Source organism: Fusarium musae, chromosome 3, assembly GCF_019915245.1.
Source record: "Fusarium musae strain F31 chromosome 3, whole genome shotgun sequence".
In the NCBI taxonomy this organism is placed as follows: domain Eukaryota; kingdom Fungi; phylum Ascomycota; class Sordariomycetes; order Hypocreales; family Nectriaceae; genus Fusarium; species Fusarium musae.
In genome coordinates, this window is record NC_058389.1 from 4,398,281 (window position 1) to 4,414,283 (window position 16,003).

Here is a 16,003-nt window from a genome sequence, read left to right on the forward strand (position 1 = left end):
TCTGTTCACTTAAGCTTTGAACTAATGCTCACGGCATTTATTTCCTTGGGAGGATTGCGAACATGGGAATCTGAATTCTGGTGGTGTCATGACTCTATGACTGCAACCTTGTAACTTTGGCTAGTCGGGGAATTTCGTAGGTGCTCCTTTCTTTAAGAGGGCGGCCAACTTTATCATTGTTACTAAGATCAGGGGCTAGGTACACAGGTGTTGGAGAGGGTAGCTGGCGAAGGTGATAAGGAACTGACATGGTGAAGAGAATCTGATAACAGATGTTCCTATTGAGGCCATTTTCCCTCTTGTTCAGTCCAATTGAGGCTATGATTGCCTTGTTCGTCTTCACTAAGTGGTATCCTACCTGGCGGAGCATCTTTGTAGGGACAATCCTTTGTCTGGTTTGGGGTTCTCATTGTTTAGTCAGAACAGTGAGCCTTACACGACAGCAAAACATGTAAGTGAACTCGGTAACCGTTCATAGAAGCATTATCCTACACAACATCAGGATTGAGGATCGAATTGAGGACCAAAGAAGCAGCTTCTCTCATAAATATGCTTCTGAAGCCCAAGATGTATCTCTCAATCTCAGCCTCAACCTCATCCCACACCACCACAGCGCCTTTCAAGTATCCTCCCCAAATACCTGATATCAAACATGCCTTCTTTTCAGAACATCACCTTCGGAGTCGAGCTGGAGCTCATGACCCCCCTCCCCGACTCCTACCGCATGTGGCGCTTCATCTCCCCCTGCGCAGCAGCCCGCTACAACATGGCAGACCTCCTCGCAAAACGAACCTCCCTCCCCATCGCAGCGCAATGCTGTCATGCCCCAGATGACAAGTGCACCATCTGCGCTACAGTCCCCAAGGAGAACCAGTTCAACGATGACTGTGTGTTGCAGTTCCCAGAGATACTGTCTTGTGGAGAGGTTGTCTCGGAGCGTTGTTTTATCTTCAAGTCTGAGTTTCTTGAACAAGTTCATCCGTTGAGTCATCAACGAGATTGGGATGGTGTTGAGATAACGACGCCCGTTTTTCACGCTGGTGAGTTGGACAGTGGACTTGATACTATGAAGACTGCTCTGACGAACCTTCGACAGCTACATCTTCAAATCTCTGCTGATGATTCATGTGGCATGCATGTCCATGTTGGTGTCGAATCAGGTATGACTATCCTTCTCGCTCAGAAGATCACCACTCTCGTAATCCTGCTCGAGACAACTCTTCTTCTCCGTCTTGTCGCGCCCCCACGCTGGACAGGCCCTTTCTCCATGCCGATCTGTGAGAACTCGTCTCTAGCAATGGACATGTACCTCCACAAACCTCTCGGGGACCCTACTCTCCTCAACCAGCATGTTCCGTGCATGAGCACCATGAAACCAGGTAAGTGGAACAACTGGTATCCCCAGCACATCTACAAGATGCTCTACGGCGTATGGGGCAGCACCATCCTCGATGATCTAAGCATGTACCTCAAAAAAGCAGGTAGGCACCGCTGCGGCTTCGCCCTGTGTCTACGAGATATCGGTGCGGGGAATCTTGAAGGGTCTCCTTCGACTGTGGAGTTTCGATACTCGCAGATGACGTTTGATCATGAGCTTTTGCGTAACTGGACGGAGATTCTGGCGAGGATTGTAGTTATTGCGCAGGGTGATGCGGAGGAGTTTAAGGGGTGTGTTGAGGAGATTGTGAGTATTAATGGGAGGGATGATAGGGATGTTTGGAAGGGGTTGATGACGGATGTTCTTGGGCTGGGACATCGTGTTCCGCAGTGGGAGGAGCAGTTGAAGTATTTTGAGAGGGGTGAGTATATTTCTCATCTTGATGATGAGTTGCTTCTCAAGTCTCTTTGATGGCTAACCTACAGAACAAGATGGGCGTTATCCTTTGTAGCTAGCTGTTGTTTTGGGAGTTAGGTAAGTCAAGGTAAGTCAAGGTAAGTCAACTAACAAACAGGTGTTAGTTTACAGATTGAATATATGGGTGAGAGAAATTAACAATTGAAATGCAATTCTTTTGCATATCCGCTCAACAAGGTAAACTGTGAAGTCTCATGAAATGGTACAGGGTATGTTGACGCCATCGCGATCTATGAATGCAACCCACCCATCAGCCTGAGATCTCAGATCTACTTGGCAAAGGCTTAACAGATACAATGTCCATTAAAACATCTTCAATAATCCTTCGGCCCAATTATTCACCACTCCGTATCTCCCTATAAATTCTTACTTATCACCGTCCACATCCCGAGATGTCAGCATAAATCGTCGATGGTCGACGTGGCTGTCGTGATGTCATGTCTCAAAGCAAGGCATCATGAATATCCCGATGAGCCAATCATCGTGATTTGAATGGTAATCGACACTCGACCCTCAAGCCTTGTTCACCGCGTCATAGACAAAACCTCACCAATGAATTAACTCTAGATCTCGATGGGAGGCTGGATGGATGACAGGATGAACTATCCGGGGGAAATGTGGCTTTGTATATAAGAGTGACCTCCATCGTGAACTACCACAGAGTAGTCTTGGATCTTAGTTCCTTTAAAGATATAAATCGATAATTAGTAAAAATGGCGCCTTCAGCGACAGACACCTCCTTCGCAGCCCACGTAGCAAACCAATTCCAATCCTACGAATCAGACCGTCAAGCTACCTCGAAAGAAACCCTCTACACCACCTCCAACGGTGTCCCCATCGCCCATCCCTACGAGACCCAACGAGCCGGTGAAAATGGCCCTCTCCTCCTCCAAGACTTCCACCTGATCGATCTCCTCTCACACTTTGACCGTGAGCGTATCCCAGAGCGTGTTGTTCACGCAAAGGGAAGTGGAGCGCATGGATACTTTGAATGTACGAACCCGTTGGATGATTTGTGTCTGGCGGATATCCTGTCGGAGAAGGGGAAGAGATGTTCGGTTAGTATGAGGTTTTCGACGGTCGGTGGGGAGTCGGGATCGCATGATATGGCGAGAGATCCTAGGGGCTTTTCGGTGAAGATGAGGACTGATGAGGGTGTAAGTGGTTTGAGTGAAGTGTTGTGGCGAGATGCTGATTTGTGCAGAATTGGGATATGGTCTTCAACAACACGCCTGTCTTCTTTTTGAGAGATCCCGCCAAGTTCCCTCATTTTATTCACACTCAGAAGCGAGACCCAAGTAAGTTTTCATGACTTGAAGAATGTGTAAGATCGTGTGGCTAACGAGTAAGGCACTCATCTCACTCACGCCGACGATTCGTTCATGTTCTGGGACTACCTCTCCCAGAACCCCGAATCAATCCACCAAGTCATGATCCTCATGGGTGATAGGGGGATTCCTAAAGGCTACAGGCGCATGAATGGTTACGCTGGACATACTTTCAAGCTTGTGAACAAAGCTGGTGAATGGGTTTACTGCCAGATTCACCTCAAGTCCATGCAAGGTATCGACTTTGTCACCCAGGAGGACTCAGCCGACTACTCCCCGGACTTCTCCCAAAAGGATCTCTACGAGGCAATTCAGAACGGAGACTATCCTAAGTGGACTCTTGAAGTCCAGACCATGACTCCCAAGGAAGCCGAGGAGTTGTGGGAGAAGCAAAAGATCAACGTCTTTGACCTCACTCACGTTTGGCCCCAGAAGCAATTCCCCCTCCGAAAGGTCGGGGAGTTCACTCTCAACGAGAACGCAATCAACTACTTTGCCGAAGTTGAGCAGATCGCCTTTAATCCTTCTCATCTTCCTCCCGGTGTCGAACCCTCGGCTGATCCCGTTCTTCAATCCCGGCTGTTCTCTTACCCAGACACCCACCGCCATCGTCTTGGTGTAAACTACCAGCAATTGCCTGTCAACGCAACACGCACAGGTTATCAATTCGGTAACTTCCAGCGTGATGGCCAAATGGCTTTCTACAACCAGGGCGCACGACCTAACTATCTGTCGTCTATTGATCCTATCAAGTTCAAGTCTCGCGCTGTGGATCTCGACAAGACTCATGGGCAATTCACTGGGGAAGCTATTACGTTCCTCACCGAAATCCGACCAGAGGACTTCAACGCCCCTCGCGCACTTTGGAGAAATGTCTTTGACGAGCCAGCCCGTGAGCGTTTCATTAACAACGTCACCGGTAAGATGAAGCTGTGCAAGCAGGAGGAGCCTTTGAAGCGACAGATTGCTATCTTCCGGGAGGTTGATCCTGAGATTGCGGAGAGACTGGAGAAGTCAACTGGTATCAAGGGATACGATGGCATTGCCAACATGTCCTTTAATGGCACACACAATGGTATGGCTTCTGATGCAAAGAACAAGCTTGCGAATGGAATTGTGGATAAGAACAAGAGTCCTGCTGCGCGACAGGGTGCGCCTGGATCTGGGGCTCATGGCAGTTTGGTAACAAACGGAAAGTCAAACGGTGTAAATGGACATTAAATAGTTTTCAATAGCGTCAATACCAACCCCTCATAACAAATCTCCCCCCAAATCCATCCTCCATGCCCTCCATATCCTGAGCCGTATCTTCCGTTCTCTCCGTATGCTCCGTCGCCGGACCTCTTCCGTGTGGGGCCGTCCTCTACTTCTCCTCCTTCCCCTCCGCCCTAGGAGCCTGCCAACTACAGCTCGGCGGCGCACACGTCTCAGCACACTTGACGCACGCCAGCTCGCTCTTCCTGAAGCTCCCCTTGATGATCCTCTTGTCGTCGAAGGCATATCTCGGGCAGTGCATCGTGGGGCCCGCGTTCCGCCCAAACAGCCGTCGCTGGTAGTCGCACGCCGAGCCCAGGTCGTCCACGGCGTAGAACATGTCGATGTAGTGGAAGGCCTCGCCGCCGATGATGGCGCGGCCGCGGGTCATTTGGGGGCACTCGGGGCCTTTGGCGCAGCAGCATACCATGCGTTGGAAGGAGTATGTGCACATTCTGAGGAGATTTGTTGGAGTTGGTGTTTTGAAGAGGGATTAAAAGGGATGCTCGTTCACAGTTTGGTATTCATTTGGATGGCTGCTTGTATATATGAGAATTGCCGGGCCCGTTACACCTCCTCCGGCTCCGCAAACCCCAAAGGGTGGTCTGTTTGTCCAACTCCCGTTGTACCATGCGGCGACCCGTAACCAGCGACGGGGGTCGCGGGACAAAGCAAAGTGCAAACACGGTCCTTGGGAACTCGAGATAGACGAGACGGGTCAGTATCGCGAGTGCGACTAACACGGTAACCATTCACACTGCCTCTCTCTCTCTCTCTTTCTCTCTCTCTCTAATCCATCTGATCAACAGTCGTGGCATCGCCGTTTCGTCCCCCAGGGGCACCCGCAATCTCCTTATCCTTCTCTCCAACAGGATATCTCCATCCAAATGAATCCTCCGCTCTTCCAAGCTGAATATCCTTCAGGTGCGTAAGCAGCTTCTCAAACAGCGGCCCAGGCTCTTCCCGCCCATCCTCGATATACTTCACAACATCCTCCCCTCCCCCAACACGTCGCGTGATACTCCTAATCGGCACCAGCGCCGCTGCAGTCCCCGCTGCAAAAACCTCTGTAAACTCCTTGAGCTCCTCATACTTGATCGCCCGCTTCTCCAAGGCCCAGCCGTAGCTGCGCGCCAGCTCCTGGATGCTGTCGCTCGTGACACTCTCGATAACGCACTTGCTGTCCGGCACCGCGAGGGTCACCTGTCCCCGGTTGTCCTTGACGCCGATGAAGCCGCTCGTGCTGAACTCGTCAATCTCCTCGTGGCGCACACTGTCCAGGTGCAGCGTGATACCGTAGCCCTCGTCACGCGCCTTGTCACTCCAGCGCAGGACAGGAGCGTAGTTGCCACCGACCTTTGCATTGCCCGTGCCATTCGGCGCCGCGCGATCAAAGTCCTCGAGAATAAGCGCCTTAACTGGATGCGCGCCGTGGTAGACACCTGTAGGAATGACAAACACCGCAAAGATATACTCATCCGGCGGTGAGAGACCCAGCTGAGCGCTTGAACCATACAGCTGCGGTCGGATATACAGCGCAGCGCCAGTGTCGTGAGGAGGAACGTATTCAGCGTTTAGAGCGACAGCAGCGCGGACGGCATCGAGGAACAGCTCTTCGGGGACGTGGGGCATTGACACGACTTCCGCAGAGTGCTGAAGACGCTTAGCGTTACGGTTGGGTCGGAAGATGGTGATTGCTTCGTCATTGGGAGTTCGGAAGGCCTTGAGACCTTCGTAGGCTTGCTGGCCGTAGTTGAGCGCTGGCGCCATGCCGTGGATGCGCATGAAGGGATCGGCGACGAAGTGAAGAGGGGTCCATTTTCCTGTGCTTCGAGAGTAGGTAGATTCAATATGACCATTGACTACAATTGTCAATACAATAGCTCTCCAAAGCTGGTCAATTGGGCAGGGAGCTAACCTTCGCGGACCTTGAAGCCCACGTTGGACCAGTCAATGGTATTAACAGGAGGAGGAGGAAAAGCAGTCATGATTGCGATCGATACACAGAAGCTACCTTGCTACAGCTCAAAAGTTAACGTCCGATTCAGCCTCTTTTATACGTCCAGGTCACTTACATTTATAAGCTCTCCGTAAGTCGTAGTAAGAACGAGAAGATGCTTTCACATCGACACTAACTTGTCTGACTCCCAATAAGAATTATTTGGGCCGATGTCGCAAGGCGCGGGGTGTCTCTGCGGCAGTTTATTTTTGGCTGTTTTCAGGGCGCATAATTCGCTGCTGAGCTGCTGGATTTCACCGGTGTGATGTCATGCGTTGGCGGGAACCTAAAGCAAAGGCAAAACGGTTGGAACGGGAATCAACGTTTTGTTGAGAGTCAAGGGAGGTCGGAAACGGCGGGAGGCGTATAGCAAGCAATTGGGACGGATGAGGTTATAACCTTCTATTCATTTTCTATCTCATCTGTATGATAATAGACCCGCCTTCATCCGTTGAGATGACCCATGCAAAGGAATACGAATGAGAGTAGAGTGTAGTGTGTAAGAAACCATTTACTCGCGAGAGTCCCTAATAATGAAACCTTTCCTCATTGTAACCCGTACCCATCAAAACGACTCTAACGAAACAACGATAAAGGAAACAAAAAACATCATATGGAACTACTCTTTTGGTGTCGTCGAGTTACTGGACGTGACGATCGTTTTAATTCCCCTGCGCCCGCTGACCCAACGCCAACGGCACAAAGACAAATGCAATAACACGCAATAATTCCACAATAAACCTGCAGTCAGGAGGAGTTGAGAGAAGCGAGACGCTGGAGACAAGAGAGGACGCCTGTGAAAGTTAGTTAGAGACATTTCTCAACACGGATCTATCGGAGGGAAACATACCACTGACACCCTGCGTAAGAGTCGCTGTTGCTTCGGTGTTGCGGTTACCAAGACTGACTGTAACGACATTCTGTACTGATCCGTCTTCCTGGAGTCTGTTTGCCCATTTAAAGACCTTCTCATCCTCTCGCCCATCACCGATGACCATCAAAAAGTCAACGGGCGTCTTGTGCTCTTGCGTAGAACTCATCTCCGTCTTCAACGTCTCAAAGACCTTCCTGGCTGCGGTTCGCTTGGTCCAATCTATGGGCTCAACAGCGATACACCCGTCCAGGGCAATAGCATGGACGCGCTGAGACTCGCAGGCATCATTGACGTGACTGGCGCAATCTGAAGCCTGTCGTGAAGCGGACTCGTAGTCCTCCGCACTCTTGTAGTGGAAGATCAGACTGCAGCGGCGTTCCTCGATCTCAGCACCAGGTGTTCGCTCGAGGTAATATGTCATGATCGGCCGCACTGACTCCTTCCAATCCTTGACGTGGTCGAGATCAGCCATCTCAGTCCACTTTTCGTTGCCATGGACCTTGAGAAAGCATCCATTCTCTGCAATCAGGCCCAGGTTGGGAACTCGGCGGAAGACTCTATCGAGTTCCTCAGGTCGTCGCCCAGACATGACGTAGACAGTGTTGCGCTCGTCAAGAAGCAGGTCGTTCAACACATCAAGTGTTCGCTGGGGGCTGATGGGAATGATCTGGTTGACAGGGCCCCAAGCTACCAGGGTGCCCTCATAGTCAACGATGAAAAGTCGACGATTCGCGTTCAGGTACTTGTTGGATAGAGCGGGAATCGACAAGCGAGGAACAGATGTCTGATCGCGCTTGTGCTGCTCCTCGTACACGATATCCAGGCGACCGAGGAACTCGGTGAACCAATGAGAGCCGGTGTGACTGTTGACACGCTTGTATAGATTTTCCCATCGCTTATCCTTCTCTTCCTCACCCATTTCCAAAGCCTGCTTGATAGCATCGGCGCACTGTCGGTAATCCCAAGGGTTCACAGAAAGTTCATTCTTGGCGAAGAGGGATGAAGTTCCGGTGAATTCAGAGAGAATCAGAGAACCGTGCTTCTTCTCTGGCAAAAGCTTTCCATCTTGGCAGAAGAGATACTCGTGGGATGTCAAGTTCATACCCTCACGTTGGCTGGTAATCATGAGCGCATCGGCAATGGTCAAGAGTGCAAGGTACTGAGCGTAGTCGATATCTTGCTTGAGGTATACCACTGGCTGATACGCCAGGTTGGCCCACGATGAGTTGACTCTGGTCACAATGTCGCTAACGGTGGCCTCGAGATCACTCTTTTCGTTAGATGAAAGGGCGACTTGGATGAGAACAGCGTTCTCGCGCCAGTGGGGGTTCTTGTTGAGGAAGAGCTCGTAAGAAAGAAGCTTCTGACGAACACCACGGACGTGGTCAAGCTTGTCACGAGCAACAATGAGCTTCTTGCCCTTGTATCGCTCCTGCAGAACCTGCAGCCACTTTGCAACATCTGGAGCGTCAAGATGCTCACGAAGACTGACAGGGTCGATGCCAATGGGAAGGTGAATAACATCGACAAATCGATCCTCAAGCTGAAGACCATCTGGTGTAGCCTCGGCACTCAAGATACGACTGCAAGTCTGGAGGAAATGACGTCCGTACTCGTGGATTTGGAATCCAACAAGGTTGGCACCGAGCATACCCTCTAGAAGCTCTTTTCTGACAGCCAAGCATCGGAAGACCTCAGAAGAAGGGAAAGCGACGTGTAAGAAGAAGCCAATTTTGGCCTCAGGGAGCTTCTTGCGAACCATTCCAGGCACGAGAAGCAGATGATAATCATGAATCCAGATGACATCACCTCGCTTCCAGTTCTTAACAATCTGGTCGGCAAAGGCCTGGTTAACGTTGACGTAGTATTTCCACGAGTGGTCTTCGTAGGCCTTGCTCTTGGGGTTGTCGGGGATCTGGTAATGGAAGACAGGCCACAAGATGTGCTTGCAGAAATGAGCATAATGACCATCAAAGTCCTTATCGGAGCAAAAGACAGTCAACATGTTGTGTTCATTCGCTAGAACAGCCTCAATGTCCTCCTTCTGCTGTGTGCCTTCAAGGGCATCAGTGGGCATACCAAGAGTGCCCACCCAGGTAATATCGTCAATCTTGCCATCGCGAGCAGCGGCATCAGCAGCATTGCGAAGACCACCATTGCCCTGGTCGGCATTGACAACCATCCATCCGGCTGAGGCAAAGACTCGATCGTGGCTGTCGCTTCTAACTAGAGATCTCGGTTGGAGAACTCCCTGACGACCAAGTTCACGGGCCTTTTGCATTGTTCGATTGTTCTCGGAGAGGGAAGCGGAGGGAGGAGGAGAGCTGGCGCGAGACTTGGGCTGGTTGGCTCGGCTGCCCCAGGTCTTTGCATGCTCAATGCTGGAGCTAGCGCCTTGAGGAAATTGTATTCTGAATCCATCTTCATTCGCGAACAAGTTGGAATCAGTCTCTTCGGTCGGTGTGTGAGGAGGTGTTATATCCTCTTTCTGGAACAGACTCGGTTGGCGAGCTAGAGGCGCAGGTCGACCACCGGTTGGAGCAGCGGGTTTGGGCTTGGGAGGAAGAGTAGCAGCTTTTGTAGGCTTGGGGTGTGAGGATCCGGACAATGAAGCTCGAGTGGGATCGGCGCCGAGGGGAGGTGTACCGGGGAGGGTGAAGTGAATTGTCTTGGGGAGGAAGCTATCGTCATGTTAGTTTCGTCATTTCTCGCTAAAGGTTTGGTGGGCTTTTAACGATGGAGGGGCTAGAGCGGGGAAGCAACGAAAAAACATCGAGGGAGGCAACATACAGAGAACACACAAAGACCGTCATTTTGGCTGATGTTTTGTGTGAGAACTGCTCAAGAAGCTTATTTGGTGGCGTAGAGTTCTTGTCCTCGTGGTTCGAATCTTGTTGGATATCAAAGGGTAACGAGAATCGACTTGGTCGAGATACTGTTAATTCTTGCGTATGGCAAGTTCATGTGGATGTAGAACTGGAAATATGAGTGGCAGAGGAGTCGAGTTTTGTTGAGGGATGTAGCTTGTCGCAGGCAAAACGCCTCTTTGTCGCAGATGCGCTCAGGTGTAAGATCAAGCCGAAAGTGGCGAGTAGCACCGCAAATGGTTGAATGCGCACGGCAGAAAGATGGGAATTCTGCAAGGTTTGATAGTTGAAACCAAGAAGATCAAAGGTAATTTGGTCGAGAAAATCTCCGATATGGCCGCTATTGCTCCGTGTCGTGAGATTCGTCAGGTGGTTATGTACTTGTTGCACGGTTGATCCAGCTTGGATAGCTCTGAGGTCGTTGCTTAAACAGCTCCTTTTTTTTCTGTCGCCGGGGGGTTGATCGACAATTAATAAAGGAATTATATTTGAGAGGTATTTTCCCGTTAAGGATCAACCTATAAAGGAGCCCTGTCAGTTTCGAAATGGTCTGGACTGGACTTGGGTGAGCGGTTGTCTGGATGAATTGAATTGGATGGATGGGTGTATAGAAAGACAGGGAATGTGAGGAAATGCAGCCAGTAAAGTAGAGCGCTCACTCTGACGTAATGATTGCTCTGCAACCTTTGGGGCGGCTCGAATGAGTATTGACAAGGGCAGTTTTTTTAAGCCTCAAGCGAGAACCATTGGTACCTGATAAATAAAAGAGAATCGTCTGCTCAAGTGGAGAATTATAGCACGAGCACCATGTGAACAAGAAGAAGCGGACAGTGACGAAGGGCCGATTCAGAGTCTATGATAGAATACTGCAGTTGATAGAAACAAGAAAGGAGACTTGAGGCGGTTCAACAAAAATAGGAAACATTCAACGCACAGAAAGAAAGAAATCAATCGTGACGTAGTTTGCCAGAAAAGCAATCGGGATCAGTTGTTGAGGATCTCGAGACAGGAGACTTTGGTCCGTGATCCACGAACAAAACCAAGCTCAGGTCGCTTATAGCTTGGAACAAGGTGGAATATTCACGTCCAATTGAGGAAGAGGGGTGTGGTGTAAGACAGCCAAACCAAGAGGGGCATAAAAATCCTGGTCTTTTCTTTTTTTTATATGTAGCTAGCAACCCAATCTGAAGCTTTTCCTCTCTGAGCTTTTTAAGTCTTTTCTCGTGATGAGGTAGAAAAATAACGCCAGTAAGGTCAAAATAAATCGGAGCGTGGACCGATGCACAAAGAAAAAGACGACGTGTGTGGAGTTTTTTAGGCCCCACGATAGCCTGTCATTGTTTGTTTAGGCGGAGCTTTACAGTACAGAGCGGGTAGGCTAAACGCGGGTCGAGGAGTGCAAAAAACAAGGATGATGTATGGATGATGAGACAGAGCCAACTGCGAGGTCCGGTAATGTTTCTGTATGGCTGATGGTCAAAAGTGACATGATAATTCGGCATTTGGGTAAGAAACCTCATGCATAAGGTGATACTATGTAAAGTAAAAACGCTGATTGACTGTGCCTGGATGCGTTGATCAATGGGGAAGGAGATGTACATGGAAATAACCATGTGTCATTGGTCTACGAATGGAGAAAATGCCTCCGGGTGATGTGAGGTGGTGGTGGTGATGCTGTGTTGGTGTTGGTGGGAGGCTGTTAACCAATCTCTCGGGCCTGTAGCGTTACCTGGAGGTGCACAGTTACCCCAATCCAATGGCTGGGAACATTAGGCAGCCTCTCAAATCGGCACGCCCTCTTGTATTTCGTCGATCATGCACTTTACATGCCTGATGAAATGATACTATCGCTTGTTTGGTAACTGTCTTATACTCAGGTATTTGGGGTTGATCTACCCTTAATCGCGGCTATGTTAGTAAGGGAACGATATGGAACATTGACTGCCATAAGATTACAGTGTTATTACGGTTTCATAGCCTGATCATGAATGACTGTCTAAGCTCTCATCCATGCACCAAGCTCTACGTAACGCCGGCTATTCTTGACATGTACGCTTCATGATATCCATGGTAACCATCATCGTCTGAACTACTACGCCTGAAACAACCACCACCATCTCACCAACCACGCCAAGCCAGTCTATCTCTTCATCTTTCCCGCATGCACTTCACTCAAAACATCAATCTACAGTGTACCCTTGTCCAAAAACTGGCTGCACCGGCCCGTCTCTGCCATACCACGCCGTCTTACACGGGCCGTTTCTACTTCCCGTCTTCGCATCAGATTGAATGAATTTGCCGCATAATACTTGATATCTTGAGTTTTAAAAACCGCATGGACCATGCGATTGGAGAGATGCATGCGGTTGGTGGTGTGCATTTGAGATGGGATGCGTGTGCAACTTGCAGGATATGGCTTGTTTTCATCGGGCAGATTCCATCTCAACGGAGCCCGGGTATTCCGTCCCCGATAATGAGTCTCAGTGTAAGGTCTGCAGATACTAATAACTAACAAAGAGTAAACTTTCTCTAGAAGATCGTCAGGGGACCCTTTCCTATTCTCGATATTGCTTCTCAACTTGGCTGCACCCCGCAGCTTCTCCGTGGTGGAGTACTGTAACTCCTGTGCCTCTTGGATTCTTAGTCCAACCCGAGACTTGTGCCTCGGGGCAATGGACAAGAATGAGTTCAGTCAGATATTGGGGTAATAACGGTCCGTGTCACATGGAAATCACTATCCTATGATCATCGTCTACAGTGCATGCAACATGCACGCATCTTCTCCAACTTTCCAAGCACCGGACTCCCGTAATATCACACAATGCGGCAGCAGGGATATTCGGCTTCCACCTGAGCCCACAGCCGGCCGGAGTACCGGGGGGGTCCCGTAACGGGACCGGACAACTGCGTTTTTTTTTCTGCGTGTAAGCGCTTGCAACACCCTCCCTCATTCAAGAGCACACTGGCCTCTACTACCTTAATTACTTGAGTCAGTACTTAGTACTTGGCTACTGTTAGCCATTTTCTGTATTCCCCGCATCTCTTTGGGCTGTCTCGCTGCCCGATGCTTTCCGGGGTCATATCATCCACTCACGATCAGCGGGGAAACCTCGTGGTGTCGATGGCAGGCTGTAGGTTTGCAAGGTCTCAACTTGGAGAAAAAAGGAAACATCATCACTTGGAATATGCAACGCCGGTCCGGGTCCGATATGATCCGGCTGAGAGGGCTGGGCATCCAAGCCTGATTCGCAGACATGCAGTATGAGGCTTTCTACGTGATCGAGATGAGATGTTGCGGATACAACCAACATCAAAGATAATTCTAGATATTTCGCTTCCAAGTTTTAGCTATGGACTTCGCTTCGGGAATTCGGGATAAATTGCATTTAGCTTAGACATGGGTCACTTTACCCCACAGGACCAACACCACTTTCTAGACAGTTCCAACATATCGCGAGCTTCACTTCTACCCCTCTTCTCATTACCAGCTGATACAGTCTTCATACGTGTTTCCAACAGACCTATAGTAGCATCAGGTGAAAAGAGGCCCATCTGCATACAAGCGGACCTATCAGCTCGACTGCCTCGAAAAGCCGCAACTCAATCGAGTGTGTTCAGTTCCCGGTGGGACCGCATCTTGGATCACAGTCTAGAAGCTCGCCTCAACTCCCGTGCATGCATGATCTGTTACGAGGCCCTACCTGACAAAAGAAACGAGCTCGACTCACAGACAGTGCAGTAGTGCGTGAGATTCGGAAGTCTCCCGTGCTGAGCGCGCCGCGTACACACCTATAGATCTCATTCTAAAGATAAGCCACGCACGTTTTTTCTACTCATCCGGTGAAGCATGCACGGGCACAGCAAACTTGTGATCGGGGGTATCTTGACTTGTAACAGTAACAAACACCATTTTCTGGATTCTAATTCCGCCACAGCCGAACGGCCTTGTCTTTACCACCGCTGCCAACCCTCTTTCCATCTGGCGCCCAGTCCACCGCGTACACTTCGTCCTGGTGGCCGGGCAGATCCACGGCGAGTTTGTGAGAGGCCATTGACCACACCTTGAGTGTTGTGTCCTTTGATGCTGTGACGAGGAGTCGGGAGTCTGCTGAGAAGGCGCATTGGTAGACGGGAGCTACGTGGCCGCGGAGGGTGTTGATGAATTTGCCGTCCCTGTGGTTGTTAGTATGTGAGATTGGGAGGGGGGTTTCGACACTTACCTGGCACTCCAGATCTTGGTGTGGTTATCCCAGCCTGCACTGGCAATAAGAGATCCATCTGGTGAGAAAGTGACATGGTTCACCTGCTTCTGATGTCCCAACATACGCGCAACAGGCTTTGTGCTCTGCGCTGGATCCCAGAGATACATTGTGAAATCATCACTAGCAGTGACCACCCGCTCAGCAATTCTCCCCTGAAACTTGGCAGCCTTCTCAAATCTCTCCTTAGCCTTACTTCTCTTTCCCTCCTCCGTATCAGGAACAGGCGTGTGGTCGTAGAATCCAGTCCTCAAGACAAAATCCGTCGAGAGCGCAAGATGATTCACCCAGTGGACGTGAGACGACAAGGTGTGCACAAGCGTTCCCTTCTCAGCATTCCACACTCGCACCGTCTTGTCATGACTGGCGCTGTATACCAGACCCTCGCCTCCCCAGCGCACACAGCTTACACTGCTCTTGTGACCGGATAGGACATGCTCGGTCTTTCCCGTGTTGACAACCCATATCCGGACTGTTGCGTCTTTGCTTGCACTCGCTAACCGAGGTGTACCGTCTCTCCAGAGATGATAAGGCTCCCAGCAGATATTGGTCACCCACTTTGAGTGTCCTGTCCAGGGGTTTCCAACGGCTTTTCCAGTTTCGGGGTCCCAGAGTCGGACTGACTTATCCATACTTCCAGTAGCGAGACGTGCACCATCGGGGGACCAAGCGACTGCCAACACCCATCCACCATGGCCGGAGAGTGTGTACTTGGGTGTTCCCGTATCAGTATCCCATATCCGCGCTGTCTTATCTCCAGAACCTGTGGCTAGTCGATTACTGTTCTTGGGGCTGAATTGAGCTGCGAGAATTGCTTCGCCATGGCCAGGGATCTTATGGGACATGCGCGTTACAGGCTGCACCTTGAATACAGCCTGCGGCTCAGCGCTAAGTGTGACAGTAGTTTCGAAGGGGTTCTCAATGCCATGGTTGCGAAGAAGCTGTAGAAGATCGGTAGGGTATTGGTCCACGATGATATCGGTATCTGGGATGTGAATTCGGAATCGATATGGGAGAAATTCCTCTTTTTCCTGCGCAAGTCAGCAAAGCTCAACACACACACACTTCAGGCGACAAACCCTAGCAAGTAACGTATTCAAAAGAAGCGACAGGTTCTTCTCTGAAGCATCCGCAAGAGGAACCTCAATCACATCTGCCATCTGCTTCCCATCTCCATCCAAGAACCTCGCCTTGAACGAGCCAGCAGGCCCAGAAGCGATCGCCGTAACATCCTGCTGGATCTGAGAGCGCTCAAGCTCTTCTCTCTTCTGCCGTTTCGACGGCGGGGGTACGATTGTCGCCATATTGGTTTATTTATGCTGATGCTTTACAAAGGCTGGATATTTTCAAAAGCGGGATGGTGGGGCAGATCTGGCAAAATCTTTAGAAATTTTGGCGGTGTGCAGCTGCAGTCCTTGGGCCTGAGCTGGATGGGTGACAAAAAAGGTTTGATGTAAGCATAGGTGGCTGTTTTATTGAGTTTATTTTGGCACCATCCTTATAAAAAGGCCGACGATCTCTCAATCTGAGGGGCCAGGCCCGTTCTTCCTAAATATTCAAGGTGCGT

General features: G+C 50.2%; 5 protein-coding genes across 5 annotated transcripts; 2 read left to right on the forward strand and 3 right to left on the reverse strand.

Annotated features, from left to right (window-relative positions):
- Window positions 1-652: 652 nt before the first annotated feature.
- J7337_004789 (uncharacterized protein) lies at window positions 653-1,849 on the forward strand (the record flags this gene model as incomplete). The annotated part of the gene is made up of 1 exon (XM_044822478.1): window positions 653-1,849. One exon carries the CDS (start codon window positions 653-655, stop codon window positions 1,847-1,849), a length of 1,197 nt encoding a protein of 398 aa, XP_044683811.1.
- A 719-nt stretch (window positions 1,850-2,568) lies between these two features.
- Window positions 2,569-4,404, forward strand: J7337_004790 (uncharacterized protein; the record flags this gene model as incomplete). Its single annotated transcript, XM_044822479.1, has 3 exons — window positions 2,569-3,012; window positions 3,060-3,153; window positions 3,206-4,404. 3 exons carry the CDS (start codon window positions 2,569-2,571, stop codon window positions 4,402-4,404), a joined length of 1,737 nt encoding a protein of 578 aa, XP_044683812.1.
- Window positions 4,405-5,226: 822 nt separating this feature from the next.
- Window positions 5,227-6,425, reverse strand: J7337_004791 (uncharacterized protein; the record flags this gene model as incomplete). Its single annotated transcript, XM_044822480.1, has 2 exons — window positions 5,227-6,299; window positions 6,356-6,425. 2 exons carry the CDS (start codon window positions 6,423-6,425, stop codon window positions 5,227-5,229), a joined length of 1,143 nt encoding a protein of 380 aa, XP_044683813.1.
- Window positions 6,426-7,183: 758 nt separating this feature from the next.
- Window positions 7,184-10,123, reverse strand: J7337_004792 (uncharacterized protein; the record flags this gene model as incomplete). The annotated part of the gene is made up of 3 exons (XM_044822481.1): window positions 7,184-7,230; window positions 7,287-9,991; window positions 10,101-10,123. The coding sequence occupies 3 exons, from the start codon at window positions 10,121-10,123 to the stop codon at window positions 7,184-7,186; spliced, it is 2,775 nt and encodes a 924-aa protein (XP_044683814.1).
- A 3,974-nt stretch (window positions 10,124-14,097) lies between these two features.
- Window positions 14,098-15,740, reverse strand: J7337_004793 (uncharacterized protein; the record flags this gene model as incomplete). Its single annotated transcript, XM_044822482.1, has 3 exons — window positions 14,098-14,350; window positions 14,398-15,467; window positions 15,516-15,740. The coding sequence occupies 3 exons, from the start codon at window positions 15,738-15,740 to the stop codon at window positions 14,098-14,100; spliced, it is 1,548 nt and encodes a 515-aa protein (XP_044683815.1).
- Window positions 15,741-16,003: the final 263 nt, after the last annotated feature.